We start from the raw sequence: 23,328 nt of genomic DNA on the forward strand, positions 1-23,328 counted from the left end.
AGGCAGTGTCTGAGAGGCAGTGTGTGAGAGGCGGTGTCAGAGAGGCAGTGTGTGAGAGGCAGTGTGTGAGAGGCAGTGTCAGAGAGGCAGTGTGTGAGAGGCAGTGTCTGAGAGGCAGTGTGTGAGAGGCGGTGTCAGAGAGGCAGTGTGTGAGAGGCAGTGTCAGAGAGGCAGTGTGTGAGAGGCAGTGTGTGAGAGGCAGTGTGTCAGAGGCAGTGTCAGAGAGGCAGTGTGTGAGAGGCAGTGTCTGAGAGGCAGTGTGTGAGAGGCAGTGTGTGAGAGGCAGTGTGTGAGAGGCAGTGTGTGAGAGGCGGTGTCAGAGAGGCAGTGTGTGAGAGGCAGTGTGTGAGAGGCAGTGTGTGAGAGGCAGTGTGTGAGAGGCGGTGTCAGAGAGGCAGTGTGTGAGAGGCAGTGTGTGAGAGGCGGTGTCAGAGAGGCAGTGTGTGAGAGGCAGTGTGTGAGAGGCAGTGTGTGAGAGGCAGTGTGTGAGAGGCAGTGTGTGAGAGGCAGTGTGTGAGAGGCGGTGTCAGAGAGGCAGTGTGTGAGAGGCAGTGTCAGAGAGGCAGTGTGTGAGAGGCAATGTCAGAGAGGCAGTGTGTGAGAGGCAGTGTGTGAGAGGCAGTGTCAGAGAGGCAGTGTGTGAGAGGCAGTGTTTGAGGGGCAGTGTCAGAGAGGCAGTGTGTGAGAGGCAATGTCAGAGAGGCAGTGTGTGAGAGGCAGTGTGTGAGAGGCAGTGTCAGAGAGGCAGTGTGTGAGAGGCAGTGTTTGAGGGGCAGTGTCAGAGAGGCAGTGTGTGAGAGGCAGTGTTTGAGGGGCAGTGTCAGAGAGGCAGTGTGTGAGAGGCAATGTCAGAGAGGCAGTGTGTGAGAGGCAGTGTGTGAGAGGCAGTGTCAGAGAGGCAGTGTGTGAGAGGCAGTGTTTGAGGGGCAGTGTCAGAGAGGCAGTGTGTGAGAGGCAGTGTCAGAGAGGCAGTGTCAGAGAGGCAGTGTGTCAGAGGCAGTGTGTCAGAGGCAGTGTCAGAGAGGCGGTGTCAGAGACTGCAGTGTCCCTGCAGGAGGAGGAGGGCCTTTAGGTCAGCGGTCACTAACCTTGCGGACCTCAGGGAGGGGAATGTCAGTGTGCCTGTGAGATCCCTCTTGGGAACTAACGGTAAACAACGATTCCTATTAAACTGAATAACCAGCACGGGACCCTGTTGGCCAGCCAGAAAAGGGGAGGGTTCTATGATGAAGTGCTAGACTTTATGCTCCCAGGAGACGCTGGGCAACGAGATGGGAGAAAGTTCAGCTTTAGGAAACTGGGGGGGCGTGATGGCCAGCTCCCGCAGACGCCGGATGCGGGCATTCCCTGTCCCTGTGGCCTCCGCCTCGGCGGGGAGGAAGCGGTAGTTGCCCTGATGAAAGGGAAAGCAGCTGCACCCGAGGACTTGATTGCGCAGCTAGGATGGCCAGCCCCTCAGGTGGAGGTTGTTAGCCACGCGTTGTAATCTAGAGGCAAAAACGCGAGACGGTCTCCGGGCCGGGAGAGCTCGCGGGCTGGGCGGCGGGCAGAGGCGGCACTGCTCACGCCCAGGAGGTTCTGCGGAGCCAAGCCCGGGCGAAGCCTCATGGAAAGCTGGCAGACATTTGGCAGAATGTCTGGTGTCCGCAGCTCCCTCATTCACCAGCCTCTGAAGGTAGGAAGTACAGTAGGTTATCAGCTAATGGAGGATGGTGGATAGCTCTCTGACGACCAGTTTCTGGGCAGTCACTAAATCCAGACACAAGGAGCCCAATGGCTTCCGGACCCACAACTAGATTATTTGAGTGAAGACACAGTTCCACCAGGTGTGGACGCTCTGTGGTCCCTCCTCTCTCGGCGACTCCAGTGGGAGCTGGTGCGGGTTCCTGTAAGTGAAGAACAAGGGCTGGTGCTCATCCAGCCTTGGCAGAGATCGCCTTACAGAGCTCAGGTGCCTTGACCGAGCAGACCCCTCACGCCGAGCTCCCAGGTTTCCCCCTCACCGGCTTTTCCCCCTCACCAGCTTCTCCTCCTCACCGGCTTTTCCTCCTCACCAGCTTCTCCTCCTCACCAGCTTTCCCTCCTCACCAGCTTTCCTCCTCACCGGCTTTCCCTCCTCACCAGCTTTCCTCCTCACCAGCTTTCCCTCCTCACCAGCTTTCCCTCCTCACCAGCTTTCCTCCTCACCGGCTTCTCCTCCTCACCAGCTTCTCCTCCTCACCAGCTTTCCCTCCTCACCAGCTTCTCCTCCTCACCAGCTTCTCCTCCTCACCGGCTTTTCCTCCTCACCGGCTTCTCCTCCTCACCGGCTTTTCCCCCTCACCGGCTTCTCCCCCTCGCCAGCTTCTCCCCCTCGCCAGCTTCTCCTCCTCGCCAGCTTCTCCTCCTCGCCAGCTTCTCCTCCTCACCAGCTTTCCTCCTCGCCAGCTTGGCCACAGCCTCTCTCAGTAGTCAGCTGAAGACCCGCACTCCGAGCATCCACATGGTTCACCCCACACCATCCCGAGTTCCTTGTTTCCACTCTGGCAGCTCTTCCGACTTTCCTATCCGTGGGTGGTGGTTCTGTTGTATAATGTTTCTAAATGTCCACATATTTTATATCACCAGTTAGACTGTGAGTTCTTGGAAAACCGAGGATTTATTTCTTCAGTTTTTCCTGTCACCGTTCTCCCTAGGATACTGTAAATCACAGTGTTACTTCGCGAGGCTCCTCACGGATTGGGGAGCCACGCTACCATAACTGCAGAGCAAACTTTAGCTTTGGAAAGAAGGGCGTGGAAGACAGTGAGCGGCACGTGGGCAGCATCGCTTCAGCCTGCACCGTGGCCGGGCTGCACCTTGCCCCTCACAACCCCCAGCTCTCAGGCTTCTGCTGGCGCATGTCCCCCTGCACACCAGCAGCCACCACCACCACATCTTCCCTCCTGCCGATGCCCTCGCTATTCCTGCTAGTCAGAGTTACTGTATGAAATGGTGTGCAGAGGATGGGCAAGTGAAGAGAGGGCCGTGCAGGGTAATGGTCCATGGGACCTGGGTTCTGATCATGGTCAGGACTCGTGTGGCACTTCGTACAGCATTCAGTGGGTGTTCAGTAAAGAGTACTGACTAGTTCACATGGGGACATGGATGTAGACAATCTGCACAAGTGAAACATTTATGTGAAAACAAAGTATTGGGTGTTTTGAACAGCGAGTCATGTTGTGTTGATCTTAAACTAATGTGAGAGTTGTGTTGATCTTAAACTAATGCGAGAGCAAATTGTCCATATGTTACATGAGATGTGGATGGGGGAAAAAATTGGGTTGCAGGGAGGTCAGCATGGCCTGGGGTTTGAGGAATGGCTTTGAAATTTTTCTGCTAGTAGCTCATAGGGACTAATCACAGGACCTGAATGTTTAAAAACAACCAATTTATGTGAGTAAATACAAAAGATTTGATAACATTGACTATAGGATTATGGGTGCTAGCTTTAAAAACCCTATCGAAAGACATTTCACTTATATGATATTGGGAGATTTAGGTTATTGACCTTCTTTTTTCTCTTCTTTCCCATAGCTCTGCAAGTGAATCCGGTTCTCAGAGCACTTGTGACCAGCTTGTAACACCAACAGCCCTGGCTGCCTGCACCCGGGTGGACTCCTGCTTCACCCCGTGGTTTGTCCCATCTCTCTGCATTTCCCTCCAGTTGGCTCACCTGGAGTTCCATCTTTGTCATCACTTGGATCAACTAGGCACAGGTACTCTTCATTTTAGCATCAGCGTAACATCCACTTAATACTCATTGCTTTGTCTTGTGGGTTCTCAAGACACAATTCATTTGTTTTTACGCAGAAAATTTCTTTTGAGGAGGTAAAAAGTTTCGGAGGGGTTTCCATTCTGTGCACTAGAGTGTTAGTGATGTTTCAAAGTGCCGTGATTGCTAATCACTTCCCCACCCCAAGGTCCTCTCTGCGGACCACCACCCACACGCTGGTGGAAGGTCTTAGAAGCGGCATCATTCCCCCTAACAGTGAGCACTGGCAACGTTATTCTAAAGTTGACTTCATATAACAGGTGTGCCTCTTACTTTTGAGCTATCTTATGGACCTATTATATGGGTTATTAATTGTGTTGAACTGACATGATTTTGCATGTTTCCCCAATAGGAATTTTCAAGCAAGTTACTAAAATTGCAGGTTTTGCTATTATTCCAATTAGATCTTTTTGAAAGAAATACATCTGTTTTTGTTCTATAGCCTGACCCATTACATTAATGGCAGATAGATTCCAAAAAATGCTTGATATCACCTTATTTTAAAAGCATGACTACCTTCTACAAAAGATTGGCAACTTCTCCAATAATTTGAAAGAGTAGCATTTTAACAAGCTTGTACAGTCGGAGATTAAATTTCCCCACATCCCCAAAGTGGCCTTTTATAGATTTGCTAATATTACATGAATAATTATTCCTCAAAGCCTTTACCAAACCTTTTCTAGTCAATACATTTTGATTCAGGTATTAGGTTTTCAACCTACATGTAATGGAAAAAAGGGGGAAAATCAGATTAAAACTAAACACAGCTGCTGTTAAACATCTTGCCTTTTCAGCAAAAATGAAGTTCAACCTGATTTTTCTAACTCTCTGAGTCATGACTTTGCTTTTGAGATTTGGTGAGTAGATACAGACACTTCCAAGAAACTCTCCTCGGATATTTACCTCCTCTTCATTTTATTTCTTGTCTCTGTGATCAAAGTTTGTCTCTGAAACTGACTGTAACCTTTGGAGACAATATGTATTTAAGAGGCCTGCTGGTTGAACAAACCAGTTTTGCTTGCAAATATCAAATGGCAGTTCAAATATTGCATTATCTTCAGGAGAACGTTTAAACTTATTAAACATCCAATATTGAATTCCATCACCAAAAAACGAATAATTTAAACGTCATCTCTCTATTTCTATAAAGCACAGGCTCATCTCAATGGCTCTTTTTCTTGCTTGTTTTCCAACAGCTCCGCCGCCCTACCTACGGCCATTTGTTTCGGATAAAAACGTGCCACCTGAGCTGGAATACATGGTCATTTCCTTCCGGGAGCCACACCTGTGTCTCCGGCAGTGGAGCAGCAGTTCTGTCTGCCAGGAGATCCAGTTCTCGGCCCGCGCAGACTGCAAGCTTCTGGAGTGCAGGAATGTGACGATGCAGAGCCTGGTGAAGCCCTTCGGCGTCTCTGGGCAGATGGCCGTTTCCAGCGAGGCAGCAGAAAAGCGGCTCGACTGCACCGTCACCGTCGATTCCATGTTTGTAAACGTTGGGCAGCACGCGGTCCACTCCCTGAACACGGCAGTGCAAGCTTGGCAACAGGTACGTGCACCCTAGACCATGTGCAGTTTGTCCACGTGTGAGTTCTGCCCGGGCACTCTGTTATCACTTCTGATAATAAGCATAAACTCGAGTCGGAGAGAATGAAGAGTTTGATGGGCACCATCATATCTGAGACCTTTTCTGCTTTGGCTAAGGGATGCCTAAAAGCTTTGGAGGATATGGGTTCTCGACATATGCATAGGAGATCATGCCCACATTTTTGTGACTAATGTACCACATCTGTGTGGAAAGTAACAGATTCCCAGAAATTTTTTTTCAAAGTTTTATGGCTCTAGTTTGCCAAAGCTTCAGCTTAGCTATGTATCAAATTGTCTGAGCATCTATTGCAGACTGAAGGACCGTGGGCGCGCCTCTCTGATAATAAACATTCCATCTTTTCGCAGAGGAAACGTGAGCACAACAATGGGCTTACTCTTTCTCCTACGACAGTCTGCCATTTTGAATCATTAAAAAGCACTTGATAATGGATTTTAATTTGAATGTTTGGATGATAATATGGCTGTGATTTAAGAACAGATCACTTCTTCTCTTTCTGATAGTCAGTATAATATTGTATTTCCATAAAGTTCGTGTTGCTGTGTAAGCTGAGGCACTTCCCACCTTTAAGTGTGTTTCGTGCATTTGTGTGGAGCTGGCTCCCCAAGAGAAATGGTCCTTCATCCCGCACTGACCTCACGTGGGAACAGGCACAGTGCAGGGGGGAGGGGCCTGAGTTCTCGAGCATATGAACCTTTACGGGAATAAACTTTTCTGCATGTGCACAAAGACCTATACAAGACGAAGGAATTAATTACCTAACATGGCACTACAATAGCAAAGGGAAAGAAGATAACACATCTGTTTCATATTTTAAAATTCCTTTTTAAGGGCATTCCATGGTTTTCTTGTTGCAAAGGACATGCGTAAAATAAGAGCTAGTGTGATCTAAATCTTTGCAGCTGGTTCGAATAGCGATGTGAAAAAAACTTGCATAGCTCCAATTTCTGTTTTTTGTCATATTTTGAACAATGCATTTAATAAAAAACAAACCTAGAAAACATAAAAGAGTCATTGATAGAGGACTTAAACGTAGGATATTTTTGTCTTGGTATCGGGGGCCATTATGAGGGGACTCGTGTGTAGCAACTACTGCAAAATGGCCTCCAGAAATCCCAGTTCCCTCCCAGGGTAAAAATATGCTCTTAGACACAGCTATACATATAAATAACACAGCGCATAAATATTTAAATGTTTTAAACCACATCAGAGTGTGAATGACTGGCTAGCCCAGTGCCTTGAAGGAATATTCTGAAGGTTTTTTTTTTTTTAATGGAATTGTATATTTGATTAAGTAGAGCCATATGTCACGTAGCATATTGCTGACAGGTACATTCTATGAATAGTTGGTTCTGATTTACACAGGGATTTGGCAATGTTAACATGAGCCACAAGCGGATATACTTCTGTAATTGTTGCTGTAATTTTCTTGTTTCCTCCCGTGTCAAGGGTACTTGCCACCAAGTTTTAATGTGGTAGGCATCTAACCCTGTGTATTCTAAAGTAAATACAGAAATGCACAACTTCAAAATTATACGATACTTGACATTGAAATGGGCTTATAAAGGGTTATTAAGTTCATTGTTTCTAAAATATTCAGAATGTGGTTTATCCCCTTTAGAGGGGAAACTTAGTTTCCCAACTTGGATTTTATTGTGTGATCTATACAGTATAATTGTTAACAATGAGAAATATGAATTTAATAAGCAGGACATGTTGAGTTCTCCACATAGTTTTTATCAGATTCATCTCCGAGACAAGTCATTTGTATCCAGTGTAGATGGACCAGACAGATGAAGCATGAAACAATTTGGCCTTTCACCTTTAGGTCACAAGTTCAAGATTAACAGAAGCCTTCATTAGTGCTGATTTCTCTGGTGGTAGTTTTTTGTTGTGTTTTTTTTCCTTTTCTTTTTTTGTAAATGATTAATGTCTTGTGGAACCAGCTTAAGGACCAAAATGACATTTGAAGTTTGCTTTTTATGTTTATGTCACATTCCCACATTTGAACAAAATAGCATTTAAAGGGGATTTTTATTTAAAAATCAAGCTTATACTCATGTGTCTTATCTTACATCAAAACGATATCTCTGTGTAACTACAAATGCCTACACTACACTCCACCGCAAACCTTACATGTAAATAAGCCACCTTTTAATTACACATCTGAGTGAACATTCTGAGGTTTCGCCTCTGGAAGTCATATGAAATGTGTATGATCTTTTTATATCAGAATTTAAAACAGTCCAAGAAATGCCTAAGCATGTTGCAGTTATAATGAGCCCCACGCTGAAGGAGCAGTAGGGAAACGGCTCCCCGAGGACTGTGAGTATTCTTTAGAAAAATGTAAACAACCCCCTTGTGTTCTTTCATTTACATTTTTTCCTAAAACCCTCATCATTTATGAAAGGTCAGTTTTCAGAGATGAGGAAAGTAATATGATTTTTTTTTTTTCTACTCAAGCCCCATCTGGTCACTTAACCTCTGTGTCACCATCACAGAGATCCCAGTTCATTATGAAAACTGAATTTCAACCTCGGGGTGTCTATCTAGGTGGGAGTTTGGCAGCATATCCTGTCTTCATGTTTGTGCTCTTGGGCCTAAAGGAGAGGGAAACTGTTTACAAGGAGAGCAGCTTGTGTTGCTTACATAATGCTAAATGGAAAAACCATTAGGACTAATTATACATGTGACTCCCGTTTGATTACAACCCTTATATAAGGTGCAGAAGGTAGGGTTGGATAGGATGGACTCGAACAGGAACGGGCGGGACACTCAGAAGAGAAAAACTGCTGGAAGGAAATTCATCGAAATGTTCATCGCAGTTAAGAGACTTTAAAACAATCCATACTTTCTGTATTTTCTAACTTTTCTACTGTGAGCATTTATTACATTCATGCTTTTAAAAATTAAACTTCTATATTTGTTTCATAAGTTTTTATTGAGTATTGTATGTGTCAGGCATTATGCTGAGAACTGGAGGGAAAGTTACAAATAGCACAGGCTGATTCCTGCCCTTACGAAGCATGGAGTCTAGTGATGGGGACAATATGGAACCGATGGTCATACAAACAGTTCCTTAGTCCCAGCAGGGTAATTCTGCGAAGGTGAAAGATGAGGAAGATGCGAGCATAAAACAGGGCCCTGATGTGGGGAGGTCTCAGAGGCTGCTCCCAGGCCGGAGCCTGGACACAGGAGCCTGCAGGCTGAGTGGAAGGAAGCTTGTAGATCCAGGAGGAAGGATGTGGCAGCAGGGGACAGGCACTGCGGCAGGAGGGGGACGTGTCGGGTGAGCTGAGCGTGGTCAGGATCGTGTGGGAGGACCTGCAAGGGGCTGTCGGAGCTGGGCTGTCGTGAGCAAGTGGAGAGGAGGTCGGATGTGGCAGGGCCAGGACGTCTGGAACCTGCTGGCTGGCCAGTGGTGAAGTCGCAGCTCAGGACTAAAAGCCGCAGCCCAGAGCATTATGGGAGACAGCAGATAACTGACATTGTCATTCCTTTGCTACTGAGCCAGGGACTGTTTCCGTGGTTAGTGTGGCTGTCCAGCAGGGTGGCGCTCCGTGAGCAGAGAGGTTTGCTGGGAATGGCTGGGTGGTAGAGCGAGGGCCTGGAAGTCCTCAGGGGCGTCTGGAAGGAGCTGCCTCAGGGCCTCTTCACCAGCTGCAGCCACAGAGCCCTGCCCCCATCTGGGGACTGGCGGGTGGCGAGGAATGGGTTCCTCCTCCCAGGATAACTGCTCTGGATGAGTTCTAGGTCGGGTCCTGGTCCGGGCTGGATTCAGGTGGGTTCACCCATCCACTTGGCGGCAGGCCTCACCATCACGTAACTCCCTGTGCTCGTGAGGGATGCATCCCCTTAGACTCTCTCTCGTCGGTAAAAAGGCAGATGACGGCGTGTGGCATTGTGACGTCATTTACATCCACAGCCAAGAAACAGGCCAGCGGAGAAGCATGTTACCTCCCATTGTCTGCAAGTTGATGGGCTGGTTTATACTTTTTTTCTAAAGTGCATCATTTATTTAGCTTTTCTTTTTGTTTACCCAAAGCATACTTATTGTTTATTAAGCCATAACCTACCCAGAGTAAGAACAGAAGTTCTCTATCACTTTGCCCGTGTTTTAATACAACAGCAACCAGGAGAGAGACCACTAAGTTGAAAAGGAGGTATAAACACAGGAGCCCATTACTAATTTGCTGAGCCTTCCCAGGTTCATGGAAGACATTCGCTGATTGAAGACTATCAGCTGCAACAGACACCAACACCTGTGTTTTAGCTAACATACTTCTCCTGAACACTGCAACTTGGCTTACCCCGACTCTGGAGCAGGTCTGTTTCGTGTGTGCAGCCTCTTAACAATAGAGGGAAAGTTGTGGTTTTATTTGCATCTCTCCCTGAGCACATTTGCACACACACACACAATCCCTCCCCCTTAAGGGACCTGGGGACATATTACCTAAAAGATCCTTATTTCTGTAGGGTACAAACTGTGGCTTTGTAATTGGTCTTGATTGCCGAGTTGAGAAGGCCAGGAACACGGTAATTCTAGCCGCCAGCACTCTGCTCAAACACGTGCACTACCCAGCACAGCGTTCTCTGTAGGATGTTAATTCATTTTAAAATGTTCAAAGTTTGAGGGATCTCATTGTTCTTTTACTCCTCTGTGTCTATGATTTATTTTGCAGGAGTGTAAGTCAAAACATATTTTTGGACCGCGTAAGATCTCTTTAAGGTATTTTTGGTGCTTGTCCTGGAAGTATAGAGTACTTTGTATACACGAGCTAATGACAGCAGATCCTTGAGTGTTCCTGCGTTGTAACAATCGCCACTGGGCAGACAGCTGCCAAACATCTTGCCGTTAATCTGATGCACGTTGGCTTTCGTCTCCCTTTTCTTTCAGAACCAATGCCCTGAGGTGGAGGAGCTGGTCTTCAGCCATTTTGTGATCTGTAACGACACCCAGGAGACGCTGCGGTTTGGCCAGGTGGACACGGACGAGAACGTCCTGCTGGCGCGCCTCCACCGTCACCAGTACAGCTGGCGCTCGCACAGGTCCCCACAGGTACGTGGGAAGCCGCTCCCAGCACAGCGCTCGGTGAGGCCGGCGGTTCACTTGTTCGGCAGTTGTGTGCCTGGGCCCAGCCATTCCTCTTTTGGGGTGGGTCTCCCAAGGACCCACGGAACCCAGAAACGTTGAGAGATGGGGGCACAGTGCTCCAGGCGTCCCTCGGGGAGGACCTTCTCCCAGGAGCCCAGGCGGTGGAATGGCACGGTGGCTCCGAGATTGAATGTAGACGTAGGTTTGGATCCTGGCCGGGTGTGACCTTGCTTTACTTCCCACACGTCAGCTTTCTCACATGTAACACAGGGATAATAACAGTAACTATTTCATGGGATGGTGAGGACTAAATAATGAATATGTATAAGGCACCAAACAGTGTTTGATAAACTGGAAGCATTATGCATTGGGTATTATTATTCATTTGTTTATTCAGATGTTTTAAAATATATTTTTATTGATTTGAGAGAGAGAGAGAGAGAGAGAGAGGGAGCGAGAGATAGAAACATCAATGATGAGAGAGTTTCATTGATTGGCTGCCTCCTGCACGCCCCGTACTGTGGATAGAGTCTGTAACCTGGGCATGTGCCTTGACTGGGAATCGAACCGTGACCTCCTGGGTCATAGGTCGATGCTAAACCACTGAGCCTTGCCGGCTGGGCTGTTTATTCAGATTGTTATTGTGTGCCAAGCATGTGCCAGGCACTGGGAGTTCAAAGGTAATCCTCGCCTTCCGAGGGACAGCTCCCGTTCTGTGATGAGGCGAGCCGGACGACAGAATACGCCCAAGGGAGCACTGAGGAGAGACATACCAAAGGATGTCTGTTTCCCAAGCAGGGTAATTCCATTTTCCTGTCACATTCGATGGGAATAATTAGAGGGATGTGCCCCGGAGGGATAATATGAGGGTGAATTAAACACAAAGATGTGGTCTTAAATGAGTAAAAGAAGTCCTAGGAAGTACTCTCAGGAATAATGTCTTTCTAAAACGCGGGGTAATAAGGAAACTACTGTCTGCTTGTGATTAAAAGAAAGTCATTAAATTAGAGAACAAGTTTCCCCATCTGGGACCAGCTTCCATAGCCCGGCCTCAGAACATGCCATGCCCTCGGGCTCCCGCTTGCTCCCCCCCCCCCCCACCCCGCACCCCAGTAGCTAGATTCTGATTTCTTCCTTGCTGTTTCATGAATTGCCACACTATTACTATAAAATTTGGAAATGTAGATACAGCACAATTCTTATTTAAGTATATTGTTTATCTAATTCTAGTTAATTTGACAGGACTTTAAAACTACAAAAATCCTTTTTAGTAAGAAGTTCCTACAAATATTTTTCAAATGATATAATATTGCACTCATAATTTTAGAGTGAATGACATGCCCTTATTTTCAAATTTTCCTCTTGGGAAATTTTCGTGTTAGAGAGTTTTTAAGTCGCTTGGTTGTTTGCCTCTTATAACATAGTTAAAGGGTGTTTTATTTGTTTGAAAATTAAGTTCCTTTTTATTTTGTTTCTTATTCATTGCAAAAGTGAGAACATACAGATACATAGACCAAATTTAAAAATGACCACTTAAGATTCCAGCCACCCAGACAACCTGGGTTAATACTTGTTGCCTTTTAGAGTTCTGAAAGGTTTCCATGGTGATTGCATTCGAAGCAGTGAGTTAGTGGCAGGAAGGAGGCCTCTGAGAAGATGCCGCGTGGGCTGTCATCCACTTGTAAATGGACAGCCAAGGGTCCGGGCGGCCTGTCTCTACTTGAGCCAGTTAAGCAGAGACGGGGTTGAATCCTATATGAGCGTTTATTCCAGTAACGCCGGCCGTATGGGAGAGCAGCAGGTCACCCTAGAAATTCTGCTCTGACCCCACCCCCACTCCCACCCCGCCAGTTGGCTGGTTCTACACACGAGGGAGAAGATAGCTACGTGCAGCTGGGAGCTGCAAGTGTAACAGGGAACGGGGAGGGCAGAGTTGCAGCCCGGCCTTCAGGAGCTCAGAGTCCGATAACAAGGTGGCTAATCTTCTGTGATGTCACAGCCAGCTCAGCCCGTTCCTGGGACCGGAGAATGGTCAGGGTTCCGGAGAAAACCTCCCGGAGCGGGTCAGGGTCTGGGCACGGCAACCAAATCAGAGCGTGTCCTGTCCTTGGTCTGTTCTCAAAATGTATTTCTTTCCTGAGTCATGGACCCCCCGAGGCATCTTGCCTTTTTACAGCCTTGCTTCATCCTCCAGTTGCCCAGGGCGGTAAGGAAACTCCGCATCTACAGTTAGTAAGGTGAAGAATGATGAGACAGCGGTGGCTCTGTTCTCCCGACATGCCCTTCCCCACTATCACACTGACTGTACCTGTCGCCTGGTCCCCCATTCACACACAGCTGCAGGACTCAGAATGTGAAGCAAACAAAACAAAAAAAAGTGAAGTAGAAGAGGCTTACTGCCCCTCACAGTCCCCTAAGATGCAGACCATCATGGCCCTGTTGACCCTCAAGGTTCCCCGGACACAGGAGCCCACATGGGAAGGGTGAGCGTGAGAACAGCTGGCTCGGTGGTGGTATGAGCGGCTGTTCTGATGATCGCCCTTCATGTGATGGGCATACAGTTGTGGGTGGAAGGAGATCAACGGGAAAGAATGGGGCGGCCACCGCCTCCTCAACACCTTTCATATTAACGCTCTTGCCCTTTTTCAAGGTCTTTTTTGTACTTGTTACTAATTGTGTTTTCACAGTATCCCTGTGTGGTTGGTGTTATTTGTTATGCATATTTTTAGGCAAGGAGAAAACTAGAAATACTAAGCTAAGATAGCAGTAGAGTTGGCATCCCATATGTTTTCATTCTCAATATAGTGTTATTTTCAAAACGTTGTCAAACTCTCCTAGGTTTTGGCAGCTTGAATTGTCTGTTAGGATAGCCAAGCTGTGAGGCTTTAAACGAAGGGCTTGGAAATCACTGTCTAATACTCCACTTTTAAAGCTAGACTAATGGGGTTCTTAGTCCAAGTAGGAACCCTTACAAAGCCTTAACTGTATTACCAAAAACAAATAATTTTTAATGACAAACTGGAGACATGAGACAGGTGTCTATTAAACTTTTTTTTTCTTTTAAATCTGTAACTGCAGCCTCTGGACACAAATTTTAGAATGAGCTGTGTTCATTATAATCTTAGGCTAAACTTAGATCAGATTTCAAAAAAAAAAAAAAATGACAGCAAACAGCAAACCACAGTGTCTCTCTCCCACAGCCACATATGCTGAAGGAAGTGTGTTTTAGGATCCTCTGAAGCCAGAGGTCTTACTGGGCCCGTGGGGTCTTCATGGAATTCCTTCCATCCACAATCACAGATTCTGCTGTGTTTTCATGAGAGGTTCCATCTGAGGGTCAGGGAAAACTAGCCACTTAGCTTCACACCGCACCTGGAGGTAGTCCTAGCCTCGCAAGTGAGCAAGCTGTTCTCTTTTCCAGACTCCAAGTCACATCCTGCATCGCCCAGCAGGCGTGGTTTCAGGAACATTTGCGTCTGCTGTTTATGCTACTTTGGGTGTTAGTCAATTCATAGTCGCAGGGAGGATTTCTAAAGTTCACAGAACGTCACTCCACCAAACAATGAGGCTTAGATTGCAGGGATCAAGAGAGGGGCAATGACACCTGGAAAGGTTTCAAAGAGGTCAGCACGCCGTGGAACCACACAGGAGGTTGCTAACAACAGTCAGTCCCAGCAGGATGGGAAGAAACACGGACACAACCAATGCCAGAAATCCAAAGCTGAAAAACCCTTTAGAAATGAAATGTTAAAGACTCTCCTTAGAGTTTCCAGCACACACTCTGAGGCAGAGTCGCTTAAAATGCTGGGTATCCCACAACAGTTGCTTGCCTAAACAGTCAAAGGAAGAACAAAACTATTTCCTAGGGAATAATTGAACCTCTTCAGCCGCACAGCCATATTTGCCACGACAGAGGGCCCTAAATATCCCAGTCCAGTAGACTTCAGATGAGGTTGTATGAGAACAATAACCAGCGAGGGATTGGTCTTCAGAGAAGTGCTTCACATTCTAGAGAGTTCACGTAGGGACCAGAGTGTGAGTGTATGGCAGTTCAGAGTCAAGGGAAGCTGTGTTTAATTTACCAAACCAAGTATAGTGACATTTCCATCAATTTGGAGGATTTGTGTACAGTCTGTTCAAGTTAATGTCCTTTTCTTTTTTTTTCGTTAGTTCCTTTTTTTTTTAACTTTATTGTAAACCACTGACCCCTTCTAGCCCATCTCAGCCCTTCACACTATTATCTGTGTCCATGGTTATGCATGTATACATACAAGTTCCCGCCCACCCCCGCCTTCCCTCCGAGTTCAAGCCCTTTACTAGTTAATAAGAGCACTGTTGGCTAGTTAAACTTCTTGAAATAGGAATGCTCCCACTTCATACATAAGGAACTACATTTGCTTTTACCCCTGTGACATGCACTATGTATAGATTGTACATTGTTTTGGGAACTGCAGAATTCCAAATCTCAGTGACTTCATGTTAGTAATCAAATCACCAAGCAGGATGAAAATGTGCTATAGACAGGTCTAAAGAAAATAATAAAAGGTTGCTTCAAAATGGATACTTTAGAAAGTTTCATAAGCTCATGAAAAATGGCAGATATTTAAAAATGCAGAATATAACAAGATAGGAATTAATTTTGAAGAGCAGCAGAAGTACCGATTAAAGCATCAGATTTAGTGGAGAAAATAGAAAGCACTCATTGCTTTAACTCAGAGGCCGGCATCCGTCTCCCGTGTGGGCTCTCAGGGCCGCAGTCTGCATGGCAGCTACTCGGCTCTGCACAAAAGCAGCCGTAACGAATGAGCATGGTTGGGTCCAATAGAATTTATTTATAGACGGTAAAATTTGAATTTCAGTAATTTTCACACATCACGAAATATTCTTTTGATTTTTTTTCAACCATTTCAAAATGTGAAAGCCATTCTTAGTATGAAAATAGACGCTGCACCAAATTTGGCCCACATGCCACAGCTTGCCAGCCCTGCTGTAAGGCCTCCCAGTTAACAGAATTCAATACACTAATGGCTTGATTCTAAATTATTTTTACTCTGATCTAAATGGTATTCCTGTCACTTGAAAACTTGGTAAAATATTTCAGAAACTAAGGAATGATAAGTAACAGTTTATACCTAACACATATAATCAACCTGTACTTACTCCTTAATAGTAAAATATTTTTATTGTACTCCTTCTAGGCCTGTATAGATCAAAAGTTCTCCAGTTCTCCTTTTGTATGTAAAAAATATTTCAGAGTGAACTCTGATCATTTTTCTCTAATCTAAAAGGGAAAATAATGGATTTTGAGTATTATCTACTTATTTTATGGTAATCCCAACTGGCAGTTTCATTAACTAGATTATATTTCTTACTCAGTTACCACTCTCCTTATTCATTTAATAAGTGTATGTACTCATATGTCTAGAGAAAGGCATTCCTTGCCACAGTCACAATTTAGAAAATGTAAAAGCAGACTTAGGGAAGGAAGTACACTGTGTTGACAAAACTGTTCAAACTGATAAGTTTTTTCAAATGTTTACCTCTTCTGTTACATTGTACATGGCATGCATGTTACAGTTACTTAGAAGGCATTCTTACACATTGAAGGTGAAATGGAATTAATGCTTCCTTTCTAGAAAACAATTGGTAAGAAGAGTCAAAGCTAAAAATGATCATAGCCTAGTCTCAGGAAATAATTCAAATTAAAGCAAAGTTTTATACATAAAAATGTTTATCACAATTTAATTTTTATAGTATCAAAAAATTAAAAACCATTATGTTCACTTCGAGGAAAGTTAAGTAAAAATCTGGCATATCTATAAGATTAATTATTATGGGACCTCTAAAGTTTTACATTGAAAGGGGAAGCTCTATCATATTACAGCAGTCAGAAAAGCAGAATAAAGGTTCTGTATTTACAGAGTGGCCCCAACAATATACGAACAAAGGCAAAGAAAAAGACTAGAAGGAGATACGTGAAACGGTTACCAGTGGTTGCCTCTGAGTGGTGGGTTAAGGTGATATTTTTCACCTTATTACATTTTTATATACTTCTCAACTTTTTAAACAAGGGGGTATAGATTATTAAATCGGAGAGAAGTTAATTTAAGCATCCTGGAATAAATTATATGCAGACTAAGTGGCAAGTGTAATGATATATTAATTAAATAATTAATTAAATAATGTTTTCTTTCTTTCTCCTCATCTGAACTATTACAATAGTTTTTCTCAATTATTCTTTTAGCTACAGCTTTGCCCCATGCCAGTCTATCTGCAGACTACTTCTTGAATAATGTTTTGATTGTTACACTTTTCTGTTCAAAATTTTTCTCAGCCTCCCCCACCATCTATTAAATATTTCTGAATTACATGGCATCTAAGGCCTTCCTCAGTCTACTCACAAGCCCTCCTGTTTGCCATTATTTCTCTTTTGCTTATTTAGTTTCCCTCCCTCCTGTTCATTTGTAAATATGTAATTTTCTTCTAAGAAACTTATTGTCCAACTAGAGGCCCAGTGCACGAATTCGTGCACGGGTGGGGTCCAGCTGGCCCACCCCGATGGGGGGGGGGCATGATCAGGGGAGGGGCCAGCCAGGGGGAGAGGCTGTGGCCGGTTGGCAGGCCAGCCCCGCCCACTGGTCAAACACCCAGTCGAGGGGACAATTTGCATTCTAGCCTTTTATTATATAGGATGAGGGAATCAGAACAGTAAACAAATTATTATAGACATGATCAGTATCAGAATATTATTGCAGTAGTTCTAGACAGGGAGAAATGATGGGAATTGAAGTAAAATACTAACATAGGGAAGAAAAGCAAGAGATAATTTTGGGTGGGCCTAACCTAATCAGGTAAAAGCCCTTTTGTGAGGCGAGAGAGACACACAGGCTCCTGCTAGCCTTGCAGAAGCAGACTGCCTTGTTGGGACTGCCTGTGCGGAGGGCCATGAGCAGGACACTGTGGGAAGCCCCCAGGACTTGAAGGAGGCCCTAGTCATATATCCACAGGCAATAAATTTTGCAACAGCCTGAGTGATCCTGGAAGGGGATATTTCCCGAGTCGAACCTCCCGATATGAATATACCTGGGTTTCACCCCTAAGGTTAGTTAGCTGTGTAAGATTGGGCAGTTTCTTAATTCCTTGGAGCTTTAACTTCCTCTTCTGCAAAAATAAGTGAATATCTCATGAAACAACATAAAGTGTCCAGTAAAGATCTCGGCTCTCTGTAACAAAAGGTTCCTTTCCCTTTGCCCTTTCTTACCAGACGTCCAAGTGGCCATTGAACTTAAGGGTCAGGGGCTCAAAAGAATAGTATGGCCTAGAGGTTAAAAAGTTGGCCTATCATCAGTGCCTACATAGGAGTGGATAGAGAGGAAAATGCTGAGGAGAGTGCCAGGAGGACTTTATTAGTTATCTCTTGCTAGAGAACAGTGTACAGTGGTGGTACAGGCATCAGGTAACTACTGTAGACACTCCCTTTCATAAAAGGAGGAAATGGGAGAAGTAGATCTGAAATCCAACCAGATTAATGTTGGAAGTTTCTTGGTTAGAATCATTCATACTTCTGCTTGGGAATAATTGTCTGTGGCTCATGGCTTCAGACTCTTGGCCCAAGCCTCTGAGTCATCCATCCTTTTCCATGGAAAGTATCCTATGTTCACACGTCATTGTTTTCTCAGGCTGCTTTCAGTTCCTAGAATTTTGAAGATTCAAAGACCTCTTTACATTTTGTACTGTCTTTGTTTCTTTCAGTCTAAATTGGCAGTGTTTCTGCCAATATAATTCTTTAAACAATTTTGTGGGTTTCTTATTAATTTTTCTTTTAGCTTTTCTTAATTATTTTTGAATTAATTAACTGCTTAAGTTAAACATAACAAAATACTATGGGGCTTATAAATTGCATAGAAGTTAAATATATGGCAACAATAGCACAAAGGACTTAAAAGAGGATAAAAATTTATATTTTTGTAAAATACATATTGTTCATATTTTAGTTGATGTCCACCATTGATATTTGTTTTCTATTTGTCCCATCTCTTCTTTGTTCCTTTGCATTTTTCTTCCTTCTTTTGAATAACTGAGTATTTTTTAATATTCCATTGTCTCTAAGAAGAATTATGCCTTGAAAATCTTCATCAAAAAAAAAAAAAGAAAATCTTCATCAGCATTATTTATATTCTCTCTGCTTATGTCTTAATTACCAGCAATATGCTGAATCTTACATACTTATTACTGACTGGGCCATATTACTTGCCTTTTAGTTTTTTATGTTTTCCCATCACCATTTCCCCCTCCATGGCCGCCTCCACCTCCACCCAAGAGAAAATCACACCCACCTATCTCTACAAGATCATTCCTCCTCCACTTTGAGATTCTGCTGACACTGTTGATGGACATCACCCTTACGTGGCTTAGATGCCCTATGGTTTAAATAGCTCATCAAGACACAGATTTAGATCTTTCTGAGGTCTTTAACAGAGGGCTTACAGCCACTTCCTTAGCTTTCATTCCTAGACTCTGTCCTGGATATGATTTTTGCCTGGAAGCCATTTCTTGATTTTAGCCTCATTTGCCATCTGGAAATCTGGGAATTTTGAAAATTAGCGAATCTTGGATCTTTATTATCTGATAGTTCTCTTTTAAGATTATATCGCCCCTCTTGGACTTTAATATAAGCAGCAGATGAAAACCAGGGGGCATTTAGGCATTGCCTGGAAATCTCCTTAGCTAGATCACATGGTTTCTTAGGCACACTTTCTACTTTGCATGTGATAGTGTTGCTAAACACTCTGCCACTACATAACAAGGATCCCTTTTCCTCCAGTTTCCGATAACATTTCCCTAAAGTCCTCACTGGCAGCCTCCTCTAAGGCCACCAAGTTCCTGTTAATATCTTTGAAGCACCTTAGACTCTAACAGCCCCCAAGTTCTTTCAGTTTCTGCCCACCAGCTGCTCCAAAGCCCTTCTACATTTTAGGCTTTTGTTACAGTGCACCCCACTTGCAGATACCAAAATATCAGTTACATACTGCTGTTTCACAAGTTACCCTAAAACTTTGAGTACTAAAACAACAAATATTTATTCTTAGTTTCATTAGCCAGGAGTTTGGGAGTGGTGTCACTGAATGGCTCTTGAGTTCAGAGGCTCTGATAAAGAGGTAGTCAAAACATCAGCTGGAGCTGCCGTCATCTAAGGGCTTGGCTGGGCTGCAAGACCCATTTCTAAAATGGCTCGGTCACATGGGTCTTGGCAGGAGGCTCAGCTCTTTGCCTCACAGGTCTCTGCATGGAGTTGCTTGAGTATTCCCAGGATGTAGCAGCGGGCTTCCCCGGACCAAGATAGAATAAGACAGAAGCCACAGTGTCTTTTATGACCTAAGCTCAGAAGTCATACATTATCATTTCTGTAATATCCTAGTGGTTGCACAGACCAGCCCTATTCAGTGTGGAAGGGACTACACAAAGGCACAAATAACAGGGGCCAAAGGTCATCGTGGCTGTCCTGGAAGTGGGCTGCCATGAGGACTAATGGTAGAATGTAGGGTTTAGGCTGAGGAGTGGGATCCACTGAGCAGGAATAAGAGGTATGAGGAAAACCAAGACATAGCAGGAAAACTAGGACATAAAGGTGTTCTAAACACCTCCGAAGAATATCTAGGGGTGTAGAATTGTCAGTGTTGTCAGATGCCATAAGGAGACTCAGTGAGACAAGAACTGAAGAGACCATTGTATTTGGCAATTGGGATGTCACTGATGGCTCCAGGAAAACGTGTTCGGTCACAAAATAGGGATAGAAGCCCAGTTTGCAGTGGGTTGAGAAAAGCATGGGAGGTAAAGAAATGAAGAGAATTAACATGATTCTTTTTAATCTTGATTGGGTAGTAAGTAGAGAATGCTGCAGGGTCAAGTGAGGATTTTAAATGGAAGAAACTTAGGTGTGATCATATATAAGAAAAAATAAATAGCGAAGAGGCCGATGATGCACAGACTAGAGGAAGAAGGATTAATGTCATAAGGTGTTAGATCGGAAGCAGAGGGAGGAGCCCAGATCACAGGTAGAAGGATGACCTCGGGTGGGAGGAGTTTGTACCACTTATCTACTGCGGCCAAACAAACCACCCAAAAACTTAGTGGCTTAAAGAAATTATTAGTTCTTGAGTCTGTTGGTCAGAAATCTATAGCACTCAATCCAGAGGTGGTTCTGCTGGGCTCAGTCATGAGGCTGCAGCCAGCTGTAGGCCAGCCCGGCTGGGTGGTCCAACAGTCTCACCTATGTCTTTGGTAGCTGACAGGCCATTGGCCCAGGTGCTCTTGGTTCTCTTCCACGTGACCTCGTCAGCAGGCAGCCCAGATGAGAGCACGAGCAGAGACTGCAAGCCTGTTGAGCCTGAGCTCAGTCATGCGGTATTTCTTCTGCCACATCCTGGGAGGCAGAGCAAGTCTCAAGATCAGGCCAGATCCAAAGGGTAAGGAACGAGGTTTCACCTTCCAGTGAGAGCTGCTGAGAAAATCTGTGGCCATTTGCAACGCCCACCAAAGCCTCATACTTTGTGCAAATGTAAGTGAGGTTGGTGTGGGTTTTGCTGAAAGTAAAAAGAAAATTTAAAAAGTAGGAGGCTTTAAAAGAGTGATTTTCCGCAATATCTAGTCCTGTATCCTGCCCATAATAGGCATTCGATAAAACTTTACTGAACATATAAGTGTTGAGACTTCTCATAACATTTTAGACATTTCTCACAAACATACACAAAAAAGCTTAATTATCTTAGAATGAAAATTATAAACAATATTCTTTGCATCATGTTGGATGATTTTGTGTATACTGTATAGGCACACAAAAATAGGTCCTCTGATCTCAAAATGTGTCCTTCAGTTTACTGTCAGTGCCCTGGACTCAAGAGTTGCTCCTGGTCTCCCCACCTCAGCCCTTCGGCCTCCCAGTGGCCTCTAACATTCACTAGGATCGTCAGGACAGCGCTGCAGGAGGGGATTAGCAGTGTACTTCAGGCGAGACCAGTCCTCAGGTCTACACGCATGTCTTAACTCCCCGCTTTGGTTTAACTGTGAAAATTTCTTATTTATCATACACTGGACGTGCATTGTACAGTTACCAAATATTATCGAATTTAAAACCACATCAAGTTAAATTTGCCATATATTGTCTCTATCTCTAGTCATGGAAGTAGGTTTCCAGAAACCTACAGTGTCACCCTTGCTATTGTGTGGGGCAGCTCTCAGCAGGTCCACTTGGGGAGGAAGGATTGTGTGCCTTCCCTCCCCAGTGGCAGCAGCAAGCCGCTCATTGTTGCTGACAGGAAGAAAGCTAAAGTCAGCAGTGAGGCCAACAGTGCCTGGGACCATCTGGCACGGACTGGAATCCAAAATACTCTGTAAGCACCGACTCCAGTGAATACCCGAGACCAGTGACCATCAGCTGCATTTTTATTTCACTTTTAAGCAGTAATGAAACAGCAAATGGAAGGCTGTAGACGCAGTTTCTTCACCTTTCTCTCTTAAAATATTTCTAGTTTTGTAAGAAGGTCCAGTTTTATAAGAAGGGTATAGTATACATTCTCTGAGGAAGATTATAGGCCTTGGAAGTCACCAGGAGAAGTAAATGGGCCCTGACAGTTTGGGTCATGAAGTATCTAGTGGGTAGAGCGTCTTTGGGATTTCTTCATTATCTGTTGGGAAATATATTGACTGTATTAAGTGAGAGGCAGCAGTTTGGATTGAGGTTTTGTTTTTTCCTATATATTTCAAAGTTTCTTTGTGAAAATGGTTTGCCATATGACCTCATTACGACTTGGTAAAGTCTGTCACAAGAAATGGCAAAGATAGGATTGTGTTAGGGTACTTTATCCATTACAGGCTGATTTCTGGAGTTTTCTAAAAGCGTGCGTGAAAGGGAGTGCCTGGGGATTATTTCAGCTGCGAAGCACCCAGAGGAGTGACTGCTGGTGCTGCTAATGGTCTCTCTGTCCCCCGCTGGCAGTAAATCCTAGATATGGAAATACAGCTTTGGAGAAAAGTGTACTGAAGATTCCTTAAGCTTTTTACAAGACACTCAAAGGCTTTTCACAAGCCAGTGCTCTGCTAATGTGAATTCTTGATGTCTAAACATAAAGTTCCTTTACGAAACTAATTTTAAATGTGAATTTTAATGCAGAGTGCTTGGGGAAAGGGAATGCAGCTGGACCATTAAAGCATGGTATTTTGCCATTTTTAAGTAATGGGAAATACTGATCAAGAATGTTATAAAGATTTCAGCGTACGTACTGTGATTGTCTTTCATCATCACCTATTACCACAAGTCCATGCAACAAAAGCATTAACTCCGTTCAAGACAATGGCATCCCTGTTATTCTGGGGCACGTTTTAATTATTTCCATGCTGACCAGGATATTGAAGAGCTTATTATCTAAAGGTCAGAGTAATGCCCAAGACATGGCCAAGCCCAATGAGTGTCAGATGCATGGAATGTTGGATGACTTCATAGTTACGAAATTATTTCATTTCTCATGATAATTCCCGACTTGCCAAGTTAGTGAATTTTAAGAACTCTGAGAACAGATTTTAAGATAAATGTGAAATAATCCATACTTTTGGAGTCCAGGACTTCCCTTCAGGCATTAGTTCATGTTTGACTTGCTTGACTTACACTTGGGGATAGAATGAGTTAGGACAAGGTCTTTGATACCACATTCCCTTACAGGGAAAGCAAACCCACTTGCACAACGTTGGCTGGCTCATGTTTCTTGTTACACAGGCTCTCAGAAGCAGGGGCTGCCACGAAATACTTTATTTAACCTTTATAAAAATGTTTTCTCAGTATGG

The 23,328-nt window shown here is 44.4% G+C and overlaps 1 protein-coding gene across 6 annotated transcripts in view; it reads left to right on the plus strand.

Annotated features, from left to right (window-relative positions):
- The window catches only part of VPS13B (vacuolar protein sorting 13 homolog B), a 604,787-nt gene that overhangs the window by 511,826 nt on the left and 69,633 nt on the right, over window positions 1–23,328 (plus strand). For all 6 annotated transcript variants that reach the window (XM_079796380.1, XM_079796377.1, XM_079796379.1 and 3 more), the window contains 3 exons: window positions 3,556–3,737; window positions 4,990–5,339; window positions 10,294–10,455. In XM_079796380.1, coding sequence (XP_079652506.1) covers window positions 3,556–3,737; window positions 4,990–5,339; window positions 10,294–10,455 — 694 coding nt within the window. The remainder of the gene's footprint in view (window positions 1–3,555; window positions 3,738–4,989; window positions 5,340–10,293; window positions 10,456–23,328) is intronic.

The sequence above is a fragment of the Cnephaeus nilssonii genome (assembly GCF_951640355.1).
Source record: "Cnephaeus nilssonii genome assembly, chromosome: 18".
Classification (NCBI taxonomy): Eukaryota; Metazoa; Chordata; class Mammalia; order Chiroptera; family Vespertilionidae; genus Cnephaeus; species Cnephaeus nilssonii.